This window comes from Trichosurus vulpecula, chromosome 8 (genome assembly GCF_011100635.1).
Source record: "Trichosurus vulpecula isolate mTriVul1 chromosome 8, mTriVul1.pri, whole genome shotgun sequence".
Lineage (NCBI taxonomy): Eukaryota > Metazoa > Chordata > Mammalia > Diprotodontia > Phalangeridae > Trichosurus > Trichosurus vulpecula.
In genome coordinates, this window is record NC_050580.1 from 8,814,936 (window position 1) to 8,838,977 (window position 24,042).

At 43.4% G+C, this 24,042-nt stretch overlaps 2 protein-coding genes across 3 annotated transcripts in view; one reads left to right on the plus strand and one right to left on the minus strand.

The window, feature by feature from the left end:
* Positions 1–24,042, minus strand: part of DOCK1 (dedicator of cytokinesis 1) — a 604,993-nt gene that overhangs the window by 318,585 nt on the left and 262,366 nt on the right. The window lies entirely within an intron of this gene.
* Positions 1–24,042, plus strand: part of INSYN2A (inhibitory synaptic factor 2A) — a 90,504-nt gene that overhangs the window by 15,786 nt on the left and 50,676 nt on the right. The window contains exon 2 of the mRNA XM_036734506.1: positions 12,222–13,419. Coding sequence (XP_036590401.1) covers positions 12,227–13,419 — 1,193 coding nt within the window. The 5' untranslated portion in view covers positions 12,222–12,226. The remainder of the gene's footprint in view (positions 1–12,221; positions 13,420–24,042) is intronic.

Below are 24,042 nucleotides of genomic sequence, written 5' to 3' on the forward strand. Positions count from 1 at the left end.
AAAGGAGAGGAGGCTTTAAGACTACAAGGCATCTAGCTTCTCTGGAAGGTGCATCAACTCTATGAAGGTTCTGTATTCTCCCTGGGAAACATTTTATACACATCCTACCGTTCAATTATAAATAGAAATCATTTACAAAATGTGTGTCTTTCAGCCTTTCCTTTTGGCTTACCCACCTCTGCAGTGAATCAAGGACTTTCCAGAGTCAGCCTTTGGGCCAGGCTGAGTAGAGAAGGCATTTGGGATCCTTCCTAGCCTATATCTCAATGCCACCTCAGTGAAAAATACTGAGTGAGCTCCAGTGCCAGTGGTAATGTATAGGTGCCTGCATGGCCTTGCCAGAAAGACAGATGAGACCTGCGAATCAAGATGATTCCATGTGTACTAAATGGTTACCTCAATGCAGAAATCCTACCATAGATACTTAGTTATGGTGGGGCGGCAGCTTCACCTGGCAGAAGAATCAAGGAACAAGCAAGAATGCTGCCATACAGGTTGGCGACTTGGAATTCATGGTGAAACACGTAGCTACTGATCCTTCGACATGGCTTAGGATAGAAAACTGTTCAGCAGCACTGAGTCAGCCTTCAAGGTGGGTCTTGATCTTCTCCACCATCGCTATATCACCTTAGAATAGTCCCTTTATTTCCTGTGCCTCAGATGGCTAATGTGTAAAATGAAAGGATTGGATTGCCTCACCCCACAGTAGGGTCTAGAAGAAGAGACAGCTTAGCCTAGTGAGTGGCGCTGGGCACGGAGTCAGGATGATGGGAGCTCAACCCTACCTCAGAAACAAGGAGACAGTGGATGAGTTCTTTGAGTTTATTGTACTGTCTCAGTTTTCTCTTTTGTTGAATGGGGGTATTATCCAGTGGCCTCTATGATCCCTTCCAGCTTTAAATGATCCTATAATTCTGTGATCCCAGGCATAAAGCTGAAAGGCACCTTCGAGTCCAGTGAGTCTGCTGACTTAACTTTATACACGAGGAATGTGAGGTCCAGAGACCTTCAGCCCTCGCTCAGTGTATCAGTATTAACAACATTAGTAATAGTGTCAGTGCAGAGACTTGAATTCAGATCCTTTGGCTCCCATCCAACACTCTCTTCATTGAGCCAAGCAGCCTTCAAGACATTTAAAGTCTGGCAATGATGCTTACTTTGGTTGAATAGTTTTGTTCAGCTTCTCTCTCTCCCTCTCCCTGTCCCTCTCCCTCCCTCTCCCTGTCCCTCTCCCTCTCCCTCTCCCTCTCCCTCTCCCTCTCCCTCTCCCTCTCCCTCTCCCTCTCCCTCTCCCTCTCCCTCTCTCTCTCTCTCTCTCTCTCTCTCTCTCTCTCTCTCTCTCTCTGTCTCTCTCTCTCTCTCCCCCTCCCTCCCTCCCTCCCTCCATCCCACCCTCTCTTGTTTTTTGATATAGAATTGGATTGCTGAGAGGAGATGAGAGACTAGATGATGTCAAACTCCATGCCAAACCTTTTTTCTTTGTTAAGAAGAATATTCTCAATCAAGGTCTAAGTTTTCTCATCTGTCAAATGAAGGGAATGGACTAGGGCTTCTGAGATGTCTTCTGAAAATGAGATTTAGAGTCTTCGGTAACAGAAATCACCAACTGATGAAAGACCAGACCGAATGGCTCTCTCAGTTGGTAGAAAAATAGAGTAAACAGATGCAGATGAAGGTGGTTATTTTCTAGTCAGATTCCTACTTAACATAGCACAATCCTTGTATTTAATAATAAGAGGTTGACCCCAATGCAAACACAGACTCACAGATGTATCCTTGAAGGTACAGTTATGGTAAAAAGAAAATTTCCCCTGCCTCCCTATCTCCTGCAGGATCAGATATGGACTCTTCTGCTGGGCACTGAAAGCCTTTTGCAGACCGGCCTTTTCTATGTTTCCCGTCTCTTACACTTGAGATCTCTCCACAAACTCTCTAATTCAGGGTCACAGGACTTGGGCTCTTCCACGAACAAGATGCTCCCACCTGCCCCCATGCCTGGAATTCTCTCCCTTCCCACCTGCTACTTCCAGGTTTCTTGGCTGCCCGTGGAAACTCAGCTCAAATGCTACCTTCTTCCATCTTGCTGAATGCCAGCACCTTCCCTTCTGAGGTAACCTTCCATATATATTGTTGGTACCCAGTTATTTGTCTCCATTGTCCCATTGAAATGTGAACTCCATGAGAGCAAGGGCTGTGCTGGCTTCAGTATCACCAGGGCACAGCAGAAGGGCTTGGAACAAAGGCTTACATACTTGTTCCACAATCTCTGTTTTCCTGATTCAAGGCCAGTGTGGCTTCCATAAGACCAAGCTGCTACTCCTCATTTGGAATTACCATTAGCTTAAGGAATGTCTGGGAATCTACCAGTTTAAACAGTCAGAAGTGGCTTTATTCTATGCTGACTTGAAGGCAAAGAAGCATTTGCTTTGTCAATCCATCAGCCAGGCTCCTACTAAGTGCCAGGCACAGAGCCAGAGAAAAACTCCCTGCTGTCGAGAAGTTTACATTCCCAGAGAACACACACACACACACACACACACACACACACACACACACACACAGATATTAATGCACCTATAGGTACCAATATAGATGTAGACAGAAGAAGGCTACACATGAGGCAGATTAGGGAGGGAGACAGACCGAGTGAGATACTAAATGGGAAATCCATGGCATACTTTTGTAGTTAACAACAGCATAGGCAAGGCCCCTTTATTTTTACTGTTATTAGCAGCACAACTGCAGGGAATTTCAGGCTCCTATTTCAATTACAAGACATTTGTATGGTAGCTAAAAAAAAAGGAAATCCAAGGAGTCAACCAGGTGATGTGGATAGGGTGATCTGGAAATCTGGATTGAACATGCCCGAGGGTGACAATGAACCCAATTCACTTTTACAAACCTCTCCTCTGTTGGCTTTAAACAGGGAGTCAGACTTCGTTAATTTGGTGCCCACAATGACAGAATTCATGAGAATTGGGACCCAGTTTACCTTCACCTGGAGGTGGAGGGGAAAGGACAGGATTAGTAGGGAAGGAATGGAAAGGCCGATAATTTAACAGCAGACATTCTCCAATCCCTTATAACCACTTGGATATAATTGCAGTTAATTATTTTGACTTTTTTGCCTTCCTTAGAGTAGGTCCTGTAGGACCATACTAAGAATAATTAGAAAACAGCATTTACTTTTAAAATTCACATTTAAAATTCCAATTTTTCCCTAATTCAGCCTGACCTTTTCATTACTGTGAACCAGTATCTTTTGCTCTGACTCCTTGTCAGAGCAACCAAAATGCACAAATGCCTAGAACATGACTCAGTGGGAAGCCCCTGCTTTACTGACTCAGCTTCCCCCCATACTCAATGTATCAGTTCTGTATTCAAAAAAGTTATACCCAGTAGATTCACTCTGCTACCCTACCCCTTTGGGGCCATGAAAATGTTAATCCCTGACCTCTGTTAAAGAGAACAAATATCTAAAACAAAAATACCTGTTCATAGTATGAGTATATTAAGCTGAATAATGAATCCAGCAAATTCTCATGTAGCTGTGGTTTATGCCCAGAGAAAAAGGACGGCTCCACTTTGGAACAATCAATGGGTGCCAATGGAGCCCATTTCAAAATTAACTCTTTATGAACCCAGAGAAAGTCTCTCAATAAGGATACTTTATTTTAGCCTATCATTGGTATAATTACAACCACAACAGTGTTTACCGTTTCCTTGGGCCAAACTGCCAAACCTAATGACTCTCCCACAGCTGTGAAATAAAATGCTGGCCAAATCCATCCCCAATGGGAGTCAGTGTCTCTGACTTCAAGGTGTCCTAACCATAGACCAGCCACCAAGAAAGCTGATAAAACCCCACGGCCCTTCCTGAGTTATCCAGACTGCTGACCAGGCACTGGTAAGATCTTCTGGCCTCAGTATGTATTGAGGCATTTCTTGGCAATATCCTCTGTTAAAACATTCCAAATTGGATTTTGGTCTATCATCTTATGTGGCATCATATTATATGGCCAAATTCCAAGCTTATGAAATAGACCAGAAGTAGCAAAATGTGGCTCCTTCCTGTGCTGATCTAGGCTCAAGTCTTCGTCAAAGAACTAATAGAGAGATGTCTCACTGAATTATGAGGTCCCCAAAATTCTGAAACTCATTCATCAATACTTCATGGACCCCTGTAATTGCTGTCAGTGATCTCTCCAGTACTGTCATTCTCAAACCATTCAGGCCTCTTTGCCTAGGCCAACCTTGGCCATGCCCTTCCAGGAATCTTTCACAGAAGCTCCATTCAAAGGACTGGAGATCTTCCACAGTTCTTCTTCTGACATCCCACTATAGCACTGAGACTCCAGATCTACTCTCCTTCTTTCTTACTACATTTCAGCTTATTCGAAATTTCAATGAACAATAAAATCTAGCCATTTGGGGACTGCTCTTGCTGATTGTCTAATATCTTCAGTGTTTTCCACAAACAAATATTTGTGTTCTTCCATACACCTGTAACTACACTGTTCTTCAGTCTGAGCAGGTTTGATAATTCATCTCTAATTTGAAATTACTAGGTACCTAACCATACACCCCACATGAACTATGAAGTTTTATTTATGAATTAGTTTTTAAAAATTCACCTTCAGCTCAACATAATGATACGGTATGGCAGGGCCTACATGTGGAATTAGAAGACCTGGGTTCGGATCCTGACTCTGTCACTCACCCAACTGTGATCTGAGAAAATTCAACCCAACTATTTGGGACAATTTTCTCTTCTGGAAGGTGGAGAAGGGGACACCCAATTCCCAGTAAGTATCCATCCAACACTAAAATTTCTAATCCTGTCATCTAGAAAGTTGTCTGAGAGGTGAGCCTAATCAGTTAGACCACCAAGTTTACCGCCAGCAGATCTCTAATCTTATTTAGCAGTACAAATCACCACAATCCATAATTTTTCCAGCTGGTCAGTCTCTCTCTCTCTCTCTCTCTCTCTCTCTCTCTCTCTCTCTCTCTCTTCTCCCTATGATGGATCCACTTCTTTTTCTGGCCATAAGTTTACTGGGGAGTAGCTTTTAGTACTCTTCTGCCCCTTTTTCTTCATTGTCTACAATGTGCTTAAGCCACCTTTTACCCATCACATATCTCTCAAAGTTTAATTCTTCAGCAATTACAGTATTCATCATTTGCAGCCATAAAACATGACCGGGAGATATTTTTAACAACTTGTAAAACTCACAATAAAGCCTACTGTTCACTTTTCTCTCTTTAATTCTGGGTCCAGCTCATTGTCCATCGATACTTCCTGCTCAAAAGCTCTGCACTGATGGACTCATGTAATAGTCTGCCCAGCTGACAGGTTACATCTCCACAATACTCATTCACTGAAGAGTTTGGCAGTCCTCTGAGGCTGGAATCAATCAGCTGAAGGGCAGTGACACATCTAGGGAAGCCCTCTCACATGTGGACTTTCATGTTCATGTCCTGAATGATATCAGCATTTATCTTGGCCTATGGCTTAGATCACTGGCCACAGATCTCTCAGATTACATCTATTAACAGATCCTGTATCATCTTAACCTACACAAGGAAGAAACCAAATGGAAAGAGACTCTTCCAGCAGAATTTCACTCTCCCAAGTCAAATTTTTTTAATGACATAACACAATGGACTCTTACATTTTTGATATATTTCAGTCAAGAGTGACTTCTAAAGTGCAAAATAATGTGTAAAATCACTTGCAAAGGCCCACCTCTTCCACTCTCCTATGTAAACCATGTGCACAGACATGTGTCTAGAAGAGATAATTCTTATCAAGATATTATAGGGATGAGAAAGTGTATGGGTTCATAGCTTCTGGTTTCTTCTTGATCACTTCTTTGGGGGTGCAATCAATACTACCTGATCCTTTGTGATATGTTGGTCTCTTTTCCTCTTTCAAATAGCTTGAAAATTAACTGTTCGCTGTTTCAATGTTACATTACACCACACATGGGTTTCTTTGTGTTGGTCCAGCTGCTTCCCAGGGTCCTTGGCTTCCATGGCACGATGTCTCCATTTTCAGACAGTCTCTCTGGGACTGAAGTAGAGCCCAGAGGAATTGGCTACAGATTGTGTTTGGCCTTTGAAAACATAGAGTCATCTTTGAATGGGACTGGAGGAACCTTGGTTCTCAAGGGCAATGATGGTAAATTCCAGATCAGGGCAAGTCCTCCCCAGCTAGGAAAGCTTATGGATCAGGATTCAGGATTCAGGATGAACTATGTGTCTGTTATCCAAGGACTAGCTGAGCTGAGTTGGGAAGGGGGTCATAACCCAGTGAGCTCATGGCTCTGCCAGTTCTTAAAGAATCAACATTGTGAGTGGCTTCAAGTGAAGTCCAAAATGCTGGAATTATGAAATCCAGTGGAGCAACAAAGTAAGAAAAACTATGCTCCTATTTCTCTGGTTCTTTAAAGATGCTCAAAGTGCCCTCCCTATGTTACTTCAGTTGATCCCCTATCAGATGATAAACCAAACTAGGTAAAATCAATGTTCTAGTTATTTTAAAAACACAGCAAAGAGAGAAGGCCTAGAGGGTTTCTTACACCAACAACCTCCTAATTGTACACAACAGAAAAGGACGCCTGTGGCCATCAGAGGTATGGAAGGAGTACTGGGGAGGGGGTTGGGTTTTGGCCTAAAACATGTTTATGTGGACTATTTCCAAGCCTGGGTAATGAACTTGCAGGAACAGCAATTTCTTCTTGTGAAATTCTATAAAGAACAAATTACCCAAGCCCCGCTGTTATTTGTAAAATCAGGACAATATAAAGGTTGGAAAAAATAGACCTCTTTCTTAGTGTCTTCAAAGAAATTTGAAATCAAAGGCATTATTTGATTTTAGCTAATAAGGGAAAAAAGGCAGATATTTACAGAATCTCAGACATGGAAGGAAGCTCTGAGGCCACAGAATTCAACCTGCACTAGAAAAAGAATCCTTTAACCCCAGAGCCAGAGAGGAATCAGGCAGCCTTTGCTCAAAGACCTCTCCTGAATGGAAGACACAACTTGGGAGGCAGAACATTTCACGCAGAGACAGCACTGAGAGAACCTTGCACGCGCATTCCACACACTACTTTGACTTTGGGTCTAAGGGGCCAAATGGAAGAAAGCTCTGGCTCTTCCATGACTCCTGAGGGAGCCCTACTGAAATGTGAGCTAAACCCAAGAGCCCCCCTGCCCTCCTGCAGGTCCAATAGCTTCCAGCCCTTTAGCAGATCTTCATGGCCAGCATGCATTCATTAAGCAATCAGTGAACAAGCATTCGCTGAGCACCTACCTATGTGCCAGGTGAGGCTTGACAAGGGGGTGGGGACATGCATACAAAAACACTCCCTTACTTCATGGAGCCTACACAATATATTGGGATAAAGAGCAGCTACAAATAAGTGTATGTGCATGCTTGTGTAAAGATGGATTGTACGATACATGTTTACATACATATATATGTATATATACAGTCGAAGTACTTACTAAGTGATATTTCACAGAAGAGGGAAGTGGATGCTCACAGCTGAGTTCATCAGTAAAGGCCTAAAGAAGAATGGATTCCAGAGAGAGGAGGGGAGAAGGAAGAGGCATGAAGGGGAGCCTGTACAGGCGCAGCAGGACTGGGTGCAATGGGCAGTAGGAAGGACAGTTTGGCTGGACTGTGGAGGGCAAAACGGGGAATAAAATGGAATAAACCAGGACATAGAGCCAGGAGCCAGGCTGTGAAGGGTTTTATATAACAAACATGGCAGTCCCTAGGAGCTTTAGGGTAAATAATCTCTACGACTGCAGCAACATGCCCCAGAGCAAACCAAGATTCAGCGTCATCAACAGCAGCCACCACTAGAATTTCTAGAGTGCTTTAAGGTTTATAGTCCTGTACAGCTGATACCTCATTGGATTCCCATAACAAGACTGGGTGGAGTTGCTATTATCCTCATCTAATAGATAGGAAATCAAAGCAGAGAGGGCTCGAGTGCCTGTCCTGTGTCTCATACTTGGCTGGCAAGTGTTTGAAGGTAATACAAGAACTCAGATCTTCCTGCTGAGATGGAGGTAGTCTCCTAATCAGAGAATGTCTCATCTAAGGAAGCCTTTGGCAGTAAGTGGTGTTTTTCTTGGTACCCCATTGGCCTAACTGGTGCCAGCCCTTTGCTAAGGGTGGTCAGGAACAGGGACCTCTAAGGGCCAGAACTGAAGGACATAGCATAGCATAGGGTCATCCAATGGGTTCCTCTCTTCACACTAGTCCTCTGTAACAGTGACTTCCTTTAGGGAGAAGGCCGGGGATCATAAGTATTTTGCTAGTGTTTTCTGTTCTCTCTTCCTTGGCCGCCCTGCACCTAGTGATGGTGAGGCCCTTTACCATGCTAGTTGGCCTTCTCTGGATGCTGGTCAGTTTATCAATTCTCCAATATCCCAAAGTTATAGCACTGAGTTGTAATTTCTCTTGCCACAAGTAATTGTCATGTCTAATGTTGCTTTATTAGTTAGAGGAGATTGCTGATTCAGAATACCTTCCAAAACCAATGGCCGGCTGCGGGCACTTGCTAGCAATTTTCATGATGAATCGCATGATAGGACAAATTTATTCAGACACACATTTTTCAGTCATGGCAGGGAAAATGCTGAAAAATCGCCAGTAAATTGCTTTTTGTAAAACTGTTCTCTCAGATTTCCCCCAGTATGCAGGCCTTCTTCAAGAGAAGGGCACCACAAAAGAAGGGAAGAGATGGAGAAGGGAAGAGAAGGAGAAGGGAGAGGATGGAGCTCCGGTCTCTCCATGAGGGGTCAGAGACTACCATCAGGCCTTTCTCAAGTGCCTGTTGTCCATGCAACCCCGCCCTGAAGGAGACAAGAACCTTAGCAAGAGGTGTCCCATCCTATCCCCCCCAACAGAACCAAAATACCCACAAAAAGCTCCTGCTTTACCACCATCACCTATCTCATACAGGAAGCCATTTACCCCAAACCTCAGCATCATGTGGGGATGGATAAAGAAGGAACCGTTTGTCAAAATGGTGTAAAATGGCAGCCTCTAGATCATAGGATAACAGATCAAACACTAGAAAGGCCCTTCCATGCCACCTAGCCCAACTGACTCATTTCATGGATGACGAAAAAAGAAGAAAGGTTAAGTGATATGCCCAAGGTCACCCAGGCAATAAGTGGGAAATTCAGGATTTGAACGCAGGTCCTCTGACACCAAAAACAGTATGTGCTTTTCTAATGTAAGAAACTAAAAAAAAAAAAAATGGGAGGCTGGAAGAGAGTTTGTGCAAACACAGTCAAACAAGCATTACCTACCTCATAGGGCAGCTATGCAGATGGCAAAACTTTAAGTTTAGTATAAACTCTGAAGGGCCAGAAGTTTAAGTATTTCCTAATATGCTACTATTACTAGATAGCTCATCTCCCTCCCTCTGCACATGGACTCAGTCATTCCAGATTGCCTTGGCTAATGCCCCTTTCTTCATCTTCAAATGACTGATCCTTTGGGTGGCAGGTTTCACCAATCAAGCTTTGACTTGTGTTTTTCTATCTGGCACGACAAACATGTGCTGAAAACAGTTGAAGCTTTACAACCTATCAGTGCCATTTTATTTTTCCATCACTTTTTGTTCCTCAGAGCCCGAGATGAAAGACCATAGCAAAGGCCAGCCTCAAAGGGTTCCTCACACCCCTATTTTTAAAAGTCTAAGAGTCTTCAGACGTTGTTAATTTTCATGATCCTCCAAACTGTTCACTGATTAAGTTGTTTATGTCACAACTTATAAAATGCTTAATTTATCTTGGTCATAACATAAAATGTTTGTTTGTTTGTCTTGGTTGTTGCTTTTTAAATATCAGGCAAACATCCAAACTGTTGAAATTTTTACTTGACCTTCTGCTCATGCTCTTAGGCCCCCAAAAGGGAAAAAAAAAAGCCTAACATGAATAACCCATCCTCCATCTGTGGGCGATTCCCCTCCCCCTTAGGCGGGGAGCTCCCTGAGGGCAGGGGCTGGCTTTGGACTCTCTTTGAAGCACACTGCCTGAGACACAGTAAGAGTTTAATAAATTCATGCTAACTGACCAAATGGCCACCTACTGTGGTCCATGATTCTGGTGGGTTTTTGGTTTGGGTTATGTAGTGTTCCTCAGGGGAACAGGTGGATTCTCTCTTGGTCACTCCTCGTGCAGCTTGGGGAAGGTATTTTTTTTTCCATTCTAGACTCATTTCCTCACTTAAAAAAGAGAGAAATGGAGTAATGATCTAGGCCTTCCCCAATCCAAATTCTATGGCCCTATGATCATTCCACATAATCAGTTAAACACCTTGGTGGAAAAAGCCAGATTAGGACTCTGGAGCTGAGTTCGAATCCTAGATACAACCTGTATGAGTCATTTAACTTTACTCTGTCTCACTTTCCTCATTGAAAATGGGGACTCAATTCAATTTGGAAAGGATTCACTAAGTGCCTATGCTTTGCCAGGCACTTCTTTGAGGCATTAGAGAGAAACCTTCACCATGGGGCCCTTGCGCTAAGGACCTCTGAGCCTTGAACCTCAACAATCGTGGGAGTCAGCAAAAGTGTTGTTGGCTATGGCTAAGCTTTGTTATTGATGGGAATCACTGCACACTCACTCGCAGGCTTTGGTGGATGGGAATAAACACTGATGAAGCACCTACTATGTGAGAGGTACTGGGCTAAGAGCTTTACAAATCTCACATCATTTGATCCTTACAATGTTTGTGCTGGGGAGGCATGCAGTATTTTTATCCTCATTCCACAATTAAAGAAACTGAAGCAGAAGGAGGTTAGGTGACTCGCCCAGTCATCACTTAGCCACAAAGTGCCCAAGGAAGGATGTGAACTTGGATTTTATTGACTCAAGGCTCAGAGCTCTATCTACTGACCAACATGTCACTTTGAGACTAGACATTCCTTGGCGTTACATTAAATGTGCCATACTTACTGCTTCAGCTTGCCACCTTGTCCTCAGCAATCCCAAAGGCCAACCAACCAAGCTGTCTAACTCCAGTACCAAGAATTAAGAGTTTTGACTTCGAACTCTTCCAGAGATCTTGTCCACAAAGGCAGGAGGAAATAAGAACTTTGCTGACAATTGCAACACTTAACAACATCTTCTTGCTTTGAGTTAAACACTCAAGGAAGGTTTTCCATGTGCTTGCAACATCTGTGAAGCTGCCTAATAAAAATCCGGCATTTTTACCCGGCGGGTATTCCCTGAGAGGAATCAGCGGCCACCTGCAGCCTTTCAGGCACATTCCATCATCTCCCCGGGATGAATTTGCATGATTAACACAAAGCCTTCAGATTTGGGGGGGAGGGGAGGTATTTAAGTACAGAAACTACCACAATTGTTTTTTATAGAGTTATGGGTGAAAATACAAAAATTTATTCTTTCAAGAAAAAAAATCCTGAAACCCACGAAAGCATTGTTTTTGGAGGCAACTTAGCCCTCCAGACAAGGCTGTTGCTACTTCCTTCACCTCCACCAAAGCAAGGAACCCCCAGTCCATTCCACAATGTGCATAAATGCCCCATATACTTCATCTTTATCCATGCCATCATATCGATCAAGAGAATCTGGTATGGCTAACATCCCTCCACATCCTATCATAACTAGCAACTTAAAATAGCTCTGAAGCTCTTGTTTTAGAGGCAGAGGTGGAGATAGGTGTGGACTCAGAACTGAGTGCTCAGACACTCTGGCACACAGAAATGGTAATGTCTTAGAACCCAAGGACAGATTAATCATGCCATGTTCAAGAAAGAGAAAAGTCCAAGTGGAATAAATAGCATTTGGTAAACCATCTGCTAAAAAGAAAAAGGAAGTAATACATGAAATGATAATTTCTAAAGTAGAACATGGAATGTCGTTAGCCTGCTTGATGAATGAAGTGGGATTATGTAATGGGGAAACATGCATTCATTGCTATGAAAAGAAAAGTAGTGTAATCCACACAGAAGCCCACACAAGCATGATGGTCACAGAGACATTCATTCCGAGTTGGGCCAGATCAGTTTTTTCGGGAGGCTGGTTCTCCGCATCTCAGACCAACGTCACCTAGGAATATTGTGTGGTTCTTAATACCTTCCTCTAAAAACAAATGAGCTTTTGTTGATTGTGTCTTTTCTTCCTGTTCTCTCTGTAACTGAGTTTCTGTGTGCTGTTTTTGAATGCAGGAATCATGGTGAGTAAGGAACCTGGCAAATGCTTACTCACACCTTCAGAAAGTGAAGTCGAGCCAGCAGCTTCACTGGCCTTGGAGATGCGATATGCCCTGGACCCCAATCGGCAGATTAAGAAGAGAAACAAAGCCCTTCAGGTGCGCTTTAAAGACATCTGTGAGGCCCAGAGTGAACAAAGGGACAGACAGCTCGCTGCTGTTCCATCTACGGACAGAAAGGACGCTAAGCCCATCTCCTATAAAGCGGCTGCTTATCGCAAGTATATGACAGTGCCTGCCCGGAGGTCCATCCCTAATGTGACCAAGAGCACAGGAGTACAGACTTCCCCAGATCTGAAAAAGTGTTACCAGACATTCCCTCTGGATCGCAAAAAAGGAAGCATCATTAAGAGCACCCAGGTGGCCAACACCTTCAAGAATCAAAACAATGGATTTCTAATAGATGTCCAGGATCAGAGTGATGGTCAAAACTCAGGGGAGGCTGCTCAGTGCAGCAAGACAGCTGGCGAGCAAAAGGCAGGGGACCTGATGGCCCATTCTGATGAACACATGAATGCCATCGACCGGGCTCCTAGTGACTCCTGTTTAGACTCTTGTAAAAACCCAGATCTATACAGTTGTGTTAAAGGCCCTCGTCTTCAAAACTCCACCGACCCAGGTTCTGAAGAGTCTGATCACCAGCCATACGCCAAGGCGAAAGAAGACAAAGCGCTGCCAGAGGATGCCCATCCATCAGCACAAGGCAGAGTGTTTAAGACAGAAATAGCGACTGTTTATTTACCTGCGTCTGGTTCCCAAGCCACTGAGCCCACCTTGCCAAACTCAGCAGCAGAGAGCGAATGGTCACTGTGCCCAGCCACAGAGGAGGAGAAAAGGAGAACTGGGCATCTGAATGGGCTCCATCCCCAGGCAGAAAATGCTCAAACCTGTCCCATACAGGCACAGTGCCCATCAAGCGAATGTAACGAGCAGACCCTTCAGAGAAATGTCTCACCGACGGACGAGAATCCGCCTTGCCAGACGGCTGTGGCAGTGAGCGAAGAATGCCGTGAAATTGTGCCTCACACAGAAGTAATAGACTTGAAAGCACAGCTTCAGATGATGGAAAACTTGATCAGCTCCAGCCAGGAAACCATCAAAGTGCTACTGGGCGTGATCCAGGAGTTGGAAAAGGGAGAGGCTCATCGGGAAGGGTATGTACAAGCAAACATGTCTTCTGCAGATCTTAATGGCGTGTGGCAATAACTCCCTTTTCATATCCATGTTGCATTTTAAAAGCCCCAATCAATAAGGAAGCTGAGTGGCTACTTTCTTCAATGTGGTTAATATGCCTGCATTTTTTATTCAAGGATCTGAAATGGCTAGAAACAATGGCATAATCTCTTTCAAACTTGCTTACTTGTCTTGCTTTTTAAAAAATTTGATTGTCCTTATATATATGCTGAATGAATTGTTTCTCTTTCTTCCTGAACAATTAGCACCTTGGAATGATGACAATGAAGTTATTTACTATACATTAATATGTATGCCTCAAACCACCAATTCTAAATCAACAATAATTTCTCTTTAAGGAATCACATTAAGGAAGCGAAAATAAACAATTCTTATGGTGCAGCATGAATGAACGTTTTGTGTCTCACTTTCATCTTTGTAGCCCCAGCACCTGGCACATTGCCTGGCACACAGTAGGAATTTAGAGAGTTTGTTAGTTACACAAGAATTCTGAGGGTCTGTCTTCACCCTCACACAGATGTACTAAGATATGTTTTTTAGAAGTTTGATGCTATTTCTCCAACCATTAATGATGGTGAGAACATGCCTATCTGATAGAAGGGCAATGAAAGTGAACTTTACAAATAAAGTAGACAGGCCAAACAATGGTTGAACCCTAGGAAGTTGATTGGGTGTTATTGATTCTTCCCTGTCGACATGGTCTACGTAAACTCGACTGCATGTGGCATTTTCTATATTTTCAGAGTGTAGTAGAACTCTCCAGGAGAGACTTTTGTAATCATTTAAACAAACATCTAATTCCTTTCTGAGGGACAAATAAAAATAAAAAAGAGGTAGGAATGGCTCCTAAAGCATATGGGGCTTCCTCTATGCTAACAGTACAAACCCTTAGCAACCTTCTGATAATATCGTGAGCTATTTTCATGGCAGGAAAAGAGGGAAAGATGTGAGACTTCATTCTGTTCTACCATATGAAAATGCTGGCTAAAAGCAGCAGAATGTAAGCTGCTTGCAGTCAGGAGCTATTTTGTTTTCCTCTGGTTATGTCCAGAGCCTAGCACATGGCAAGTGTTTAATAAATGCTTAGTGGATTGAATTATGTTCAGCAAGTTGTACTGGGAGAGAGGTCAATTTTTGAGGCAGGCAAAAAAAAAATAAGAAAATAAGAGAGACTTGAAAGGCAGCTGGGGCCAAGGGATAACCCCCAAATACCTCAAAAGTGGGCTGGCTGCTGAATGAGGAAGGCAATGGAAATTCAGAGAAAAGTACCCTTGGTCATAGGAGCTGAAGATGAGTGGGGAAGTCCGGAAATGATATAAGATTTCTTGGTAAAGGTGACATTTCAGCTCTTCTTTGAAGGAAAGTTAGAATTGGCATCATTGGACAGAGAGAGTAGTCCCAGTCCTCTGGAGTCCCTCTTCCTGCCCAATGCCTGTCCCCAACTCCATTATCCTAATGCCAAAAGCAGTGGGGCATCATATATGAAGGACAGAGCCATGGTGGAAATTCCTCAAGATTCAGAGATAAAAGGAACTTGAAAAGTTATGCCATCATCAGATAAGCTGAGGCTTTGAGAGGGTCAGGAAGATGCCCATGGTAACAAAGTTAGTAAATGGCAGAGCTAGGATTGAAACCCAAGTCCACGGTCTTCAATTCCTGGGCTTTTCCAACCACAGCTGGCTAATGGTGTGGATATGCATGACATAGAAGAGGTACCAATGGCTGTGGAGGCAGAAGGCTGGGCTTTGTGGTCTGGCTCTGCCTCTTATATTACATGGGACCTTGAGTTACTCCAAATGACTAGATCATTCTCTCATATCTTTACTATCTATATCTATAAAATGAGGATGAACATGTCTGTAAACTATTATCTCACAGGAATGGTGTGATGGAAGAGCAAGTTAGATTGTGTATATAAAGTACTTTCAGGAAGACTGTGATGAGGATGTTTTTCTGTGTCTCCTAAATTACTTGCTTCAGACCACAGAACCAACCAGCCTTAGGGTTAAAGTAGCTGCCATTTGGGACCAACAGATTATTAAGTGGGAAAGAAGAGGAACTGTGCATGCATAGCAGGCACTTAATAAATGCTTGAGCGTGGATCAATTGACTAAAGAGAGGTTAAATTTGACTCAACAAACATTTTTAAGGGTCTCCTATATGCCAGCCCCAGGGAATGCCAAGACAAATGAAATTCTATCTAGCAAATAATCTGGTGGGAGATTGGGGAGAATGGAAAAGGAATACGGCATTATAGCATGCTCCAGGAATTCCAAATTGTAACCCTGAACACATGTTTCACACAGAAACACTGTTATATAAATAGGGAGGTTTCACCTCGAGCTTTACATTACTACAGCCTACAGCAGTCTGATGTTATATTCTATCCTAGCATCGTTGTTTATCACAGGAGTCTGTATTTCAGTACATTATGGGATCAAAGTCTTAAGTGAGCCTGAGCAAACAGCTATGCACTAGACTCAAGGATGATGTTAGCAGAAAATCTGGGTATTCATTCCAGAAGCACTTAGTAAGGGCCTACTCTGTGCCAGGCACTAGAAAATGCTTTCAGATGTACAAATCACTGTCTTACAACCTTTCTGGAATTGACAAAAAGATTGTAAAAGCAGGATCCATACTTGTGCATTTCAAATTTTTGCCCCTATGAAAACTAGCCTTTGGAGTGTGTAATAGAATGAGGAGCAGCAGCAGTAGCAGGTCACTTTACTGCAGGGGATACTGAGACTGAGACTTGTCCAAGGTCATAGAATCTGTAAAGAGCAGAGCTAAGATTCAAAGCCAGAGACTTCAGATTCCAAGCCCAGGGTCTGTGCAGTGAAGCTAAGCTGTCAGCATGTGGGAAGTACAGGCAGCCTAGCACCTAGGCCAGAAGAGCAGAGTTTGACTCCCAGGTCAGCCATTTCAGAACCACGGACAGGGGCACGGAGGAGCTGGAGGAGCTTTTGGCCATCAGGAAGGTAGATTTGTGTTCTGAACTTTGATGAGGATTTAAGTTGCTCTTGATTCTGTGAACTCATTGTTCCATATATCTTGGGGAAAGATGAAAAACAAAGCTTAAAGCCTCCATGTTAGGTCTCCTTCTTTACAAATTGCATTTGCTCTCCTTGTTCTACTTGGGTTATTCATTATTCCTCCTTTGTCTAGTCTAACTTAGCATGTGAAACAAGGTGCCTTTCACCTTGACAAATAATTGTATTTACTTATCTGTCATGTGAAAGAAGGATCAGACTTTCTATACCTGATCACAGAGGGCAGAAATAATTGCCATGGGGAGAAGCTGCAAAGAGGTAAGATTCTGCTCGGTGTCTGGAAAGCCTTGTTAATAACCAGAATTATCCCAAATAGAAATGGGCAGGCTCAGCGGGCAGTGAGGGGCTCCTCTGTCTTCAGGCAAAGGCTGTAACTTGATAGAGGGTCTGTGGTCTCTCTTCTAACTCTAGAAGTTTGGGATGACTGACCCTTTATTAGCTCCAGGACCTCAGGCAGGAAGCTTAACGTTTTAGGGACTCCCATGTAATGACACGGGGGCACCAGGTCTCCCTCCTATTTCTAATATGTGGTAATTCGCTGAATGCCAATTCATAGCTATTTTTAAGAACAGACTTTGCCCAGTGAGTCCCAAAAGCAATGGGACTGCTGGTCACTAAACATGGAATTATGTTCATTACATAAATTTAAATCCCTGCTATGGATAATACATGGAGACTAGGTGCATACTGGGAGATACTTAGACATTTTTTTCTTGGCTCTAAGGTAGGCAGGATAATGAATACAGCTAAGGACAGCATTACTGGGGCAGTGGTATAGTATGACTAGTTTGGGAGGGCCCAAGTTCAAATCTTGTTTTGGTTACTTACTATGTATGTGACTTTGGACAAGTCACAACCTCCATGGGCCTTATGCTGCTGCCTTGAAAGAAAGATTGGGGTAGAGGTCCTCGAAAACCCCTAAAACACAAATTATGATGTCAGAGTCACTTCTGTTCTTGGGAAATAAGTTTCTTCCTCTGCAAAATAAAGAGATTTATCCCTTCAGACCCTAGACAGGTATTTCTAGTGCAAGCCTAGGAGGATCACAGGACTTCTGTCTCTATTTGAATACCCTGGATATGAGATGTTCCAGTCCACAAGACTGAGTTGGGAAGATCAAGTCATGAATTTGCTAAATTTGTAATATGGGCACAGCAGGTCAGTCAAGAATGGGGAGAAATGATGAGGAAGGAGGACAGTAAGAGAGGTAAGGGCTCCAAAGCTTAGGATTCTTCTCATGCCTTTAATGCTAGATCATGAAGCCTGAGATGTGGATAGGATCTACTCCAACCTGCCCATTTTACAACTGAGGAAATAAAAGGCGTGGGGAAGGAGGGGATCACCAAAGTCACACAGCTTGGACATAGCAGAGCAGGGAAAAGAATGTCAATCCTCTTCCTCCAAATCCTGAGTTCTTCCCATGGTGCTTGGACATACAGGCTCGTTTGCTCCCTTAATTGGTACTTTAGAGGCACGATTTGAAAAGAGATTGTTCGATGCTTCTCTTCCAGGATAGACAGTTGACTTCAAGGCCCACTTCTGACATATCTGCTATGGCCAAGCAAGTTGCTGAACCCCTCCATGCTGGAGACTATAAATTGAGGAACAGACACTGGCTTTTATCAGTTTTGTCATTTGGGAGTTCTCTACATCAAGGAAATTAGAATCCAGGCCCCATCTTTCTTTTTGCCAGAAAAGGGAAAAGAGTATTGAGGAAATGGGTCTTTGCCTATTGGATAAATCATTGCACAGAGATCAACAATCATAGATAGATAGATAGATAGATAGATAGATAGATATACATACATACATATATATGTATAAACATATATATGCATAAACATATATATGCATACATACATATATATGTATAAACATATATATGCATACACACATATATATACATATGTAACTTGTGATCATTTAATGGGCACATAAAATTAGAGTATTTCCTTGAAAATATTAAAAAATAAACCCGACTCCTATTTCTTTCCCTTCTTGCTTTGAAACTTACAGATTGTTTGCCCCACAATCACATTGCTAGCTACATTTTGCAAATAAGGAAACTGAGGAAGCAACAGATAAAATGCTCGCTCAGAGTGACAAGGCGAGGCAGTGTCTGAGGTGGTCCCAGAAGCCAGCACTCCTTCCACTCTGCCCCCTGCCCACCCCGCTGCCCAGCGGATCCTTTACAAGGTCTCACGAACAGACCAAGGCCCGTCTCTGCGGCTACATCCCCCTCAGAATGTGGGAGTCCTGGAGAAGAACCATCACATGCAGGTTTTCGCTTCGGGGGAAAGGAGGCTGCAGCTGTGCTCACTCTTTTGCATGTTTAGAAAAACTGACACAATTAGGGCATCGTGACGTACAACAGCCAGTGACAGGGGTGCCAGTACCATGGCACAGGCCTCCAAGCCCAAGGAGATCAGCCCTCTCCTCCCCGCCTGACACACACACCCACATGCCCATGCACAAACATGCACATGCACACACTCTCACACGTACATACACAATGAAACCCAAGGGCACTTTGGACAGTGCTCCATGACACAGGAAGCTTTAGCAGACTGTAAAGGTTTAGCACAATGTGAAAGAGCAAGGAAATTGGAGAGGAGGAGGCAGAGGCTAGAAAGGTACCTAGGTTCTGGCTCAGGATTCACAGCCCACAGGAATATTTCTCTTCAAATATACTGGTCAACTTTCCCTCCTACTTGTTTCTTCCCACCAGCTTCTGAGGTGTCAGATCCTCTGTGGATGAAATTCTCTGGCCACCCTAGCTGGAGACCAGCATCTTTCAAGGACCTCACTAATTAGTCTCATTTCATTGCACAGGTGTTGAAGCATCCTCTCTTTCTGGGATGCAGCAGCCAGGACTCCCTCAGTGGGCAGCTGAGCCCAGAGTATTCCAAAACATGCCTCTGATACTCCTGTAAAACAGGATGGCATGGATGTAAATGATACCTCTTTCTACCAGCTCTTTCTAGTCTGTCTTTGGTCCCTGGCTGTGGCCTTGGCCTGCAGCAAAGCCAAAAAGTGTTCTCCTTATTTGGAGCACACAGAGCACACCATAGAGGCTAGGAAGGACCTCAGACACCATCTAGCCCAATGAATATCTGATGAGGAATCCTCTCTAAAACAATTCAGTAAACCTCGTACCTGTACTACGTGCCAGGCTCTGCATCAGGCACAGTCCCTACCCTGCAGAAACATACCTTCTCCAGGGATGAGGGAAACGATATGCGTGCTCATGTGCACATGCGTGTGTGTGTGCATGCGCACACACACACACACAGAGACTGTAGTACATAATAATTTGGAGGGGAAGTAATTAACATGTGGAGGAAAGAGGTGATGCTTGAGATGAGGCTTTTTTTAACTCAAACTACTTTTACTTGAATACTTTTTATCTACCTATCTATCCATCCATCCATCCATCCATTCATCCATCTATTCATCCATCGATCCATCCATCCATCTATCCATCCATCCACTCATCCATCTATCCATCCATTCATCCATCGATTCATCCATCCATCCATCCATTCATCCATCGATCCATCCATCCATCCATCGATCCATCCACCCATCCATCCATCCATCCATCCATCCATTCATCCATCCATCCATCCATCCATCCATCCATCCATCCATCCATCCATTCATCCATCGATCCATCCATCCATCCATCCATCCATCCATCCATTCATCCATTCATCCATCTATTCATCCATCGATCCATCCATCCATCTATCCATCCATCCATCCATCCATCGATACATCCACCCATCTATCCATCCATCCATCCATCCATTCATCCATTCATCCATCCATCCATCCATCCATCCATCCATCCATCCATTCATCCATCGATCCATCCATCCATCCATCCATCCATCCATCCATCCATCCATCCATTCATCCATCGATCCATCCATCCATTTATCCCATCCATCTGCCTCTATCCCATCTATCTATTTTAGTCCATCATGTATTTCTTGTTTTTAAAACCTCAACATTAATTAGCAATATGATCGATTGACCTTGCAGAATAAGTCGTTCCACTTCATTTGTTTCAACGCATAAATCAGTGTTTTTGACACTCCTTTCACACTAATGCTTGATCCAAAGAATACTTGAAAGAAGTCTTGAAGGGCAGCAGGAAGGCTAAGCAGAAGAGGCAAGGAGGAGAGCCTTCTGGATTGGAGCGCCAAGCTGGGCAAAGGCTGGACAAAGTGTGAGAGAATGCCATTGGGGGAGCACACTGAGCTAGTCCATTTGCTTGAAGTGTACAGTGTATGAGGAAGACTAACATGGAATAAGCCTGGAGACAATCTGGAGTCAGAATCTGGATGCTGAAAGCAGAAAAGCTGGTCCTTTACCTTCAAGGTAATGGGGAGTCACTGAGACTTCCCAAGCAGGACTCTACCCGAGGGAGAGCTGAGCCTGAGGGACACCACTGAGGTAGCCATGTGGATAATGGAGGAAAGAGGAGCTGATGGGAGGGGGAGGCATGCCAAGTGGTCAGTGAGGTGAAACCCAGTCTGTTCCACAACAGTTCATTCTCCTTTTCTGATGAGGAAAGGTGTCCTTGCACCCACCTTAGTTACAACACTTGCTTCTCTGCAATTTCTCTCAGCCTCTCTTAAGCCTTTATCAATATGATCCCCGAACTTTCCCTCCAAATATCTGGTCATTCAGAAATCCCAGTCAGCACCTACAATGATCACTGGGGACCATGAAAAAGACAAACCCTATACTTGGTTTATAATGCAACAGTTACATCAATAGCCAGGATTCCCAGGAGCTTCCCAAGGATTGAGGATGACTAGATTACTTTGGACCAATAGATCCTATCCCAGACTTAGACACACTTTGCAACAACCTACTTAACTAAGGATAATGATAAAGGGAGCTAAGTGGCACAGTGCGCAGAGCACTGGGCCTGGAGTCAAGAAGACAAGAGATCAAATCCAGCCTACTTACTTGCTACTTACAGCTTCCTGAACTGTAAAAGGAGGATGATAATAGCCATGGCCTCCCAAGGTTGTTTCAATGATCAAATGAGATAACATTTGTATGTTAGCACGGTGCCTGGCATATAGTAGGCAATGAATAAGTTCTAGTCTCCTTTCCTTCCTTCTTTTTAGCCTCTGTGATGTCTGAAGCAGGCTTCTTGGGGCAGGGCAGGGAAGGGGAGCAGTCTGTGGAAGGGGAGGAAGTATTTCAGTCTTAGGAGCAACGTCTCTCACTCTGCATTCTCATTCTGAAGTGGTTACCAGCTCCTGGTAACACACCTCTACAATGAAGCTCTTAAAGATTCTTCTGAATAAACCATAATGCCAGAGGACATTGATATTTTGGGAGCTGTGAGGTTTGGAGAATGCTTCACACACTGAAATTCATTTGATTACCATGATGGATAGGACAAAAGTTAAAGTCACCATTTTACAGATGGAAAACTGGAGCTCCTGAAGTTGGTTACTTATCCATGGCCACAAACCTAGAAATGGCTGAACAAGAATTTGAAACAAGAGCTCTCCTGACACCAAGTCTGGAATGCAATCCTGATTCTTGCTAGCAAGTAGAGTCCCCTGTGCCATTTCTGACAATCATGCAGAGAGTGTTCTTTCTCTGAACTTTTCCTCAGCCCTTCCCCAGCTTTGGTTGGGGCTTGCAGAGCAGAGTGAGGAAACACTCTATATATGCTTCAGTAAAAGACACACAAATTAGAAATCATGGCCTTGGAAAGAATACTTAATTAGAAGTCAAAAGGCTTGGGGTCCTACTACTACCTAGTCATATAACTTCAGAATTCAGCTCTGGGCTTCAGTTTTCCTTTCTGTAAAAGGGAAGATTTGGACTCAATAACCTCTAAAAACCCTTTGCACTCTAAATTCTTTTTCTTACATATGGTGTGGTAGAAAGCACAATGAGAAGGAATCAGAAAGCCAGAGTTCTATACTCCAAATGATGTCTACTTAGTAGTTAGATCACTTCCCTTTTTGTTGGAAGTTTGTCTGGAAAAAAGTGTTCTAGAAGGTCTTAGTAAAACCCATGTTCAACACGAAGTCATCAGTACAATATGGCAGCCAAGGAAAATAATGTGGGCACCGTCTGGGGTAACATGAACAGAGGTTCAACAAGTAAGGAAGTGAGAATCCTGTTTGATTCTGCCAGGGGCAGTCCTTATCTCAAGGACTGCATTCATTTCTTGGGTCCACAGTTTAAGAAGGACATGGGTGAGATGGAGAGTGTTCAGGAGGGTAATCAGGAAGGGGAAAGGCTTTGAGTCCATGTCCTACAAGGAACATTGGAAAGAACTGGGCAGTGTTAGCCTGTGGAAAAGAAAAATAAAGGAAAATATGCCATCTAAAAAAAAAAAAACTGGGAAATAGCAGGGATAGTGTCACCCAATGAACAGATCCTGATAGCTGGGTTTGGGCATCTGAAGGGCTGTAAAGTAGTGGAAGATCAGCCTTGCTGGGTTTGAGCCCAGAGGGCAGATCTGAGGAGAACAGATAAAACTTATAATGAGGCCAATATAGATGACATCAGGAAAAGCTCTCGACCAATCAGAGCTGGTGCAGAGGGGCTGCCCCAAAGGCAGACTGTTTCTCTGTTCGAGAGGTTTTGTCTTCAGGCATAAGCTGAATGAACACTTGTCAGGGGATGAGCTGGACAAGCTCATCATAGATGACTCTTCCATTTCTGGAATTCTGATACTTAGAAGGTCCTAAATTTAGAGCTTAAAGGGACCTCAGAGCATCTAATTCAACTCTCTTACTTCTCTGGCACTCTATAAAAGGAGGGGCTGCACAAGATGACCCACAAGGTCTTTGCAACACTTCACCTACAGAATTTTCTGAATCTGTGATGACTTATTCACCCTTATGACCAATGACATAAGGATGACAGGAAATGATTGGGGCATTTTAAATAAATGGAATATGAAAACTCCAGTCACAACAGTCTGATTTAAAATGAGAAAATATTTCTTTTAAAACTATCATATGTGAAGGAAATGGGAAGTAGGAGACAAATTTTAAATCCTACTGTAAAGTATAAATAAGTGATGTTGATGATGGGGATGATGGAGATGATGACAGGGATGATGATGGGATGAGGATGGGGATAATGATGGTGGTGGTGGTGGTGATGGCAGTGATGATGACAGCGATGACAGTGATGAGGGCAATGATAAGATCTGCTGTTTGCACATTATTCTGTGTGGAATTTTAGAACATTTTACTCAGTGTATTCTTAAGCTTTACTAGCACTGCACTAAGACTTTCGGAACATCCCAACTTCCAAACAAACCTGTGAAGTAGGCACAACTTGTATTACTACCCTCATTTTCCACGTGAGAAAACAGAGGGTAAGGTAAGTTGTGAAGGTAGTAATTGTAAGAGCACCAGGTCTGTCCTAACTCCATGCTCAGGATTCTTTCTACCACACCCCTTGGTCTCCTTTGTTAATCACTTTCTTCATTACCTCATGACCTCTTTACTGCTTATTTGTGTAATTCTTCTATAA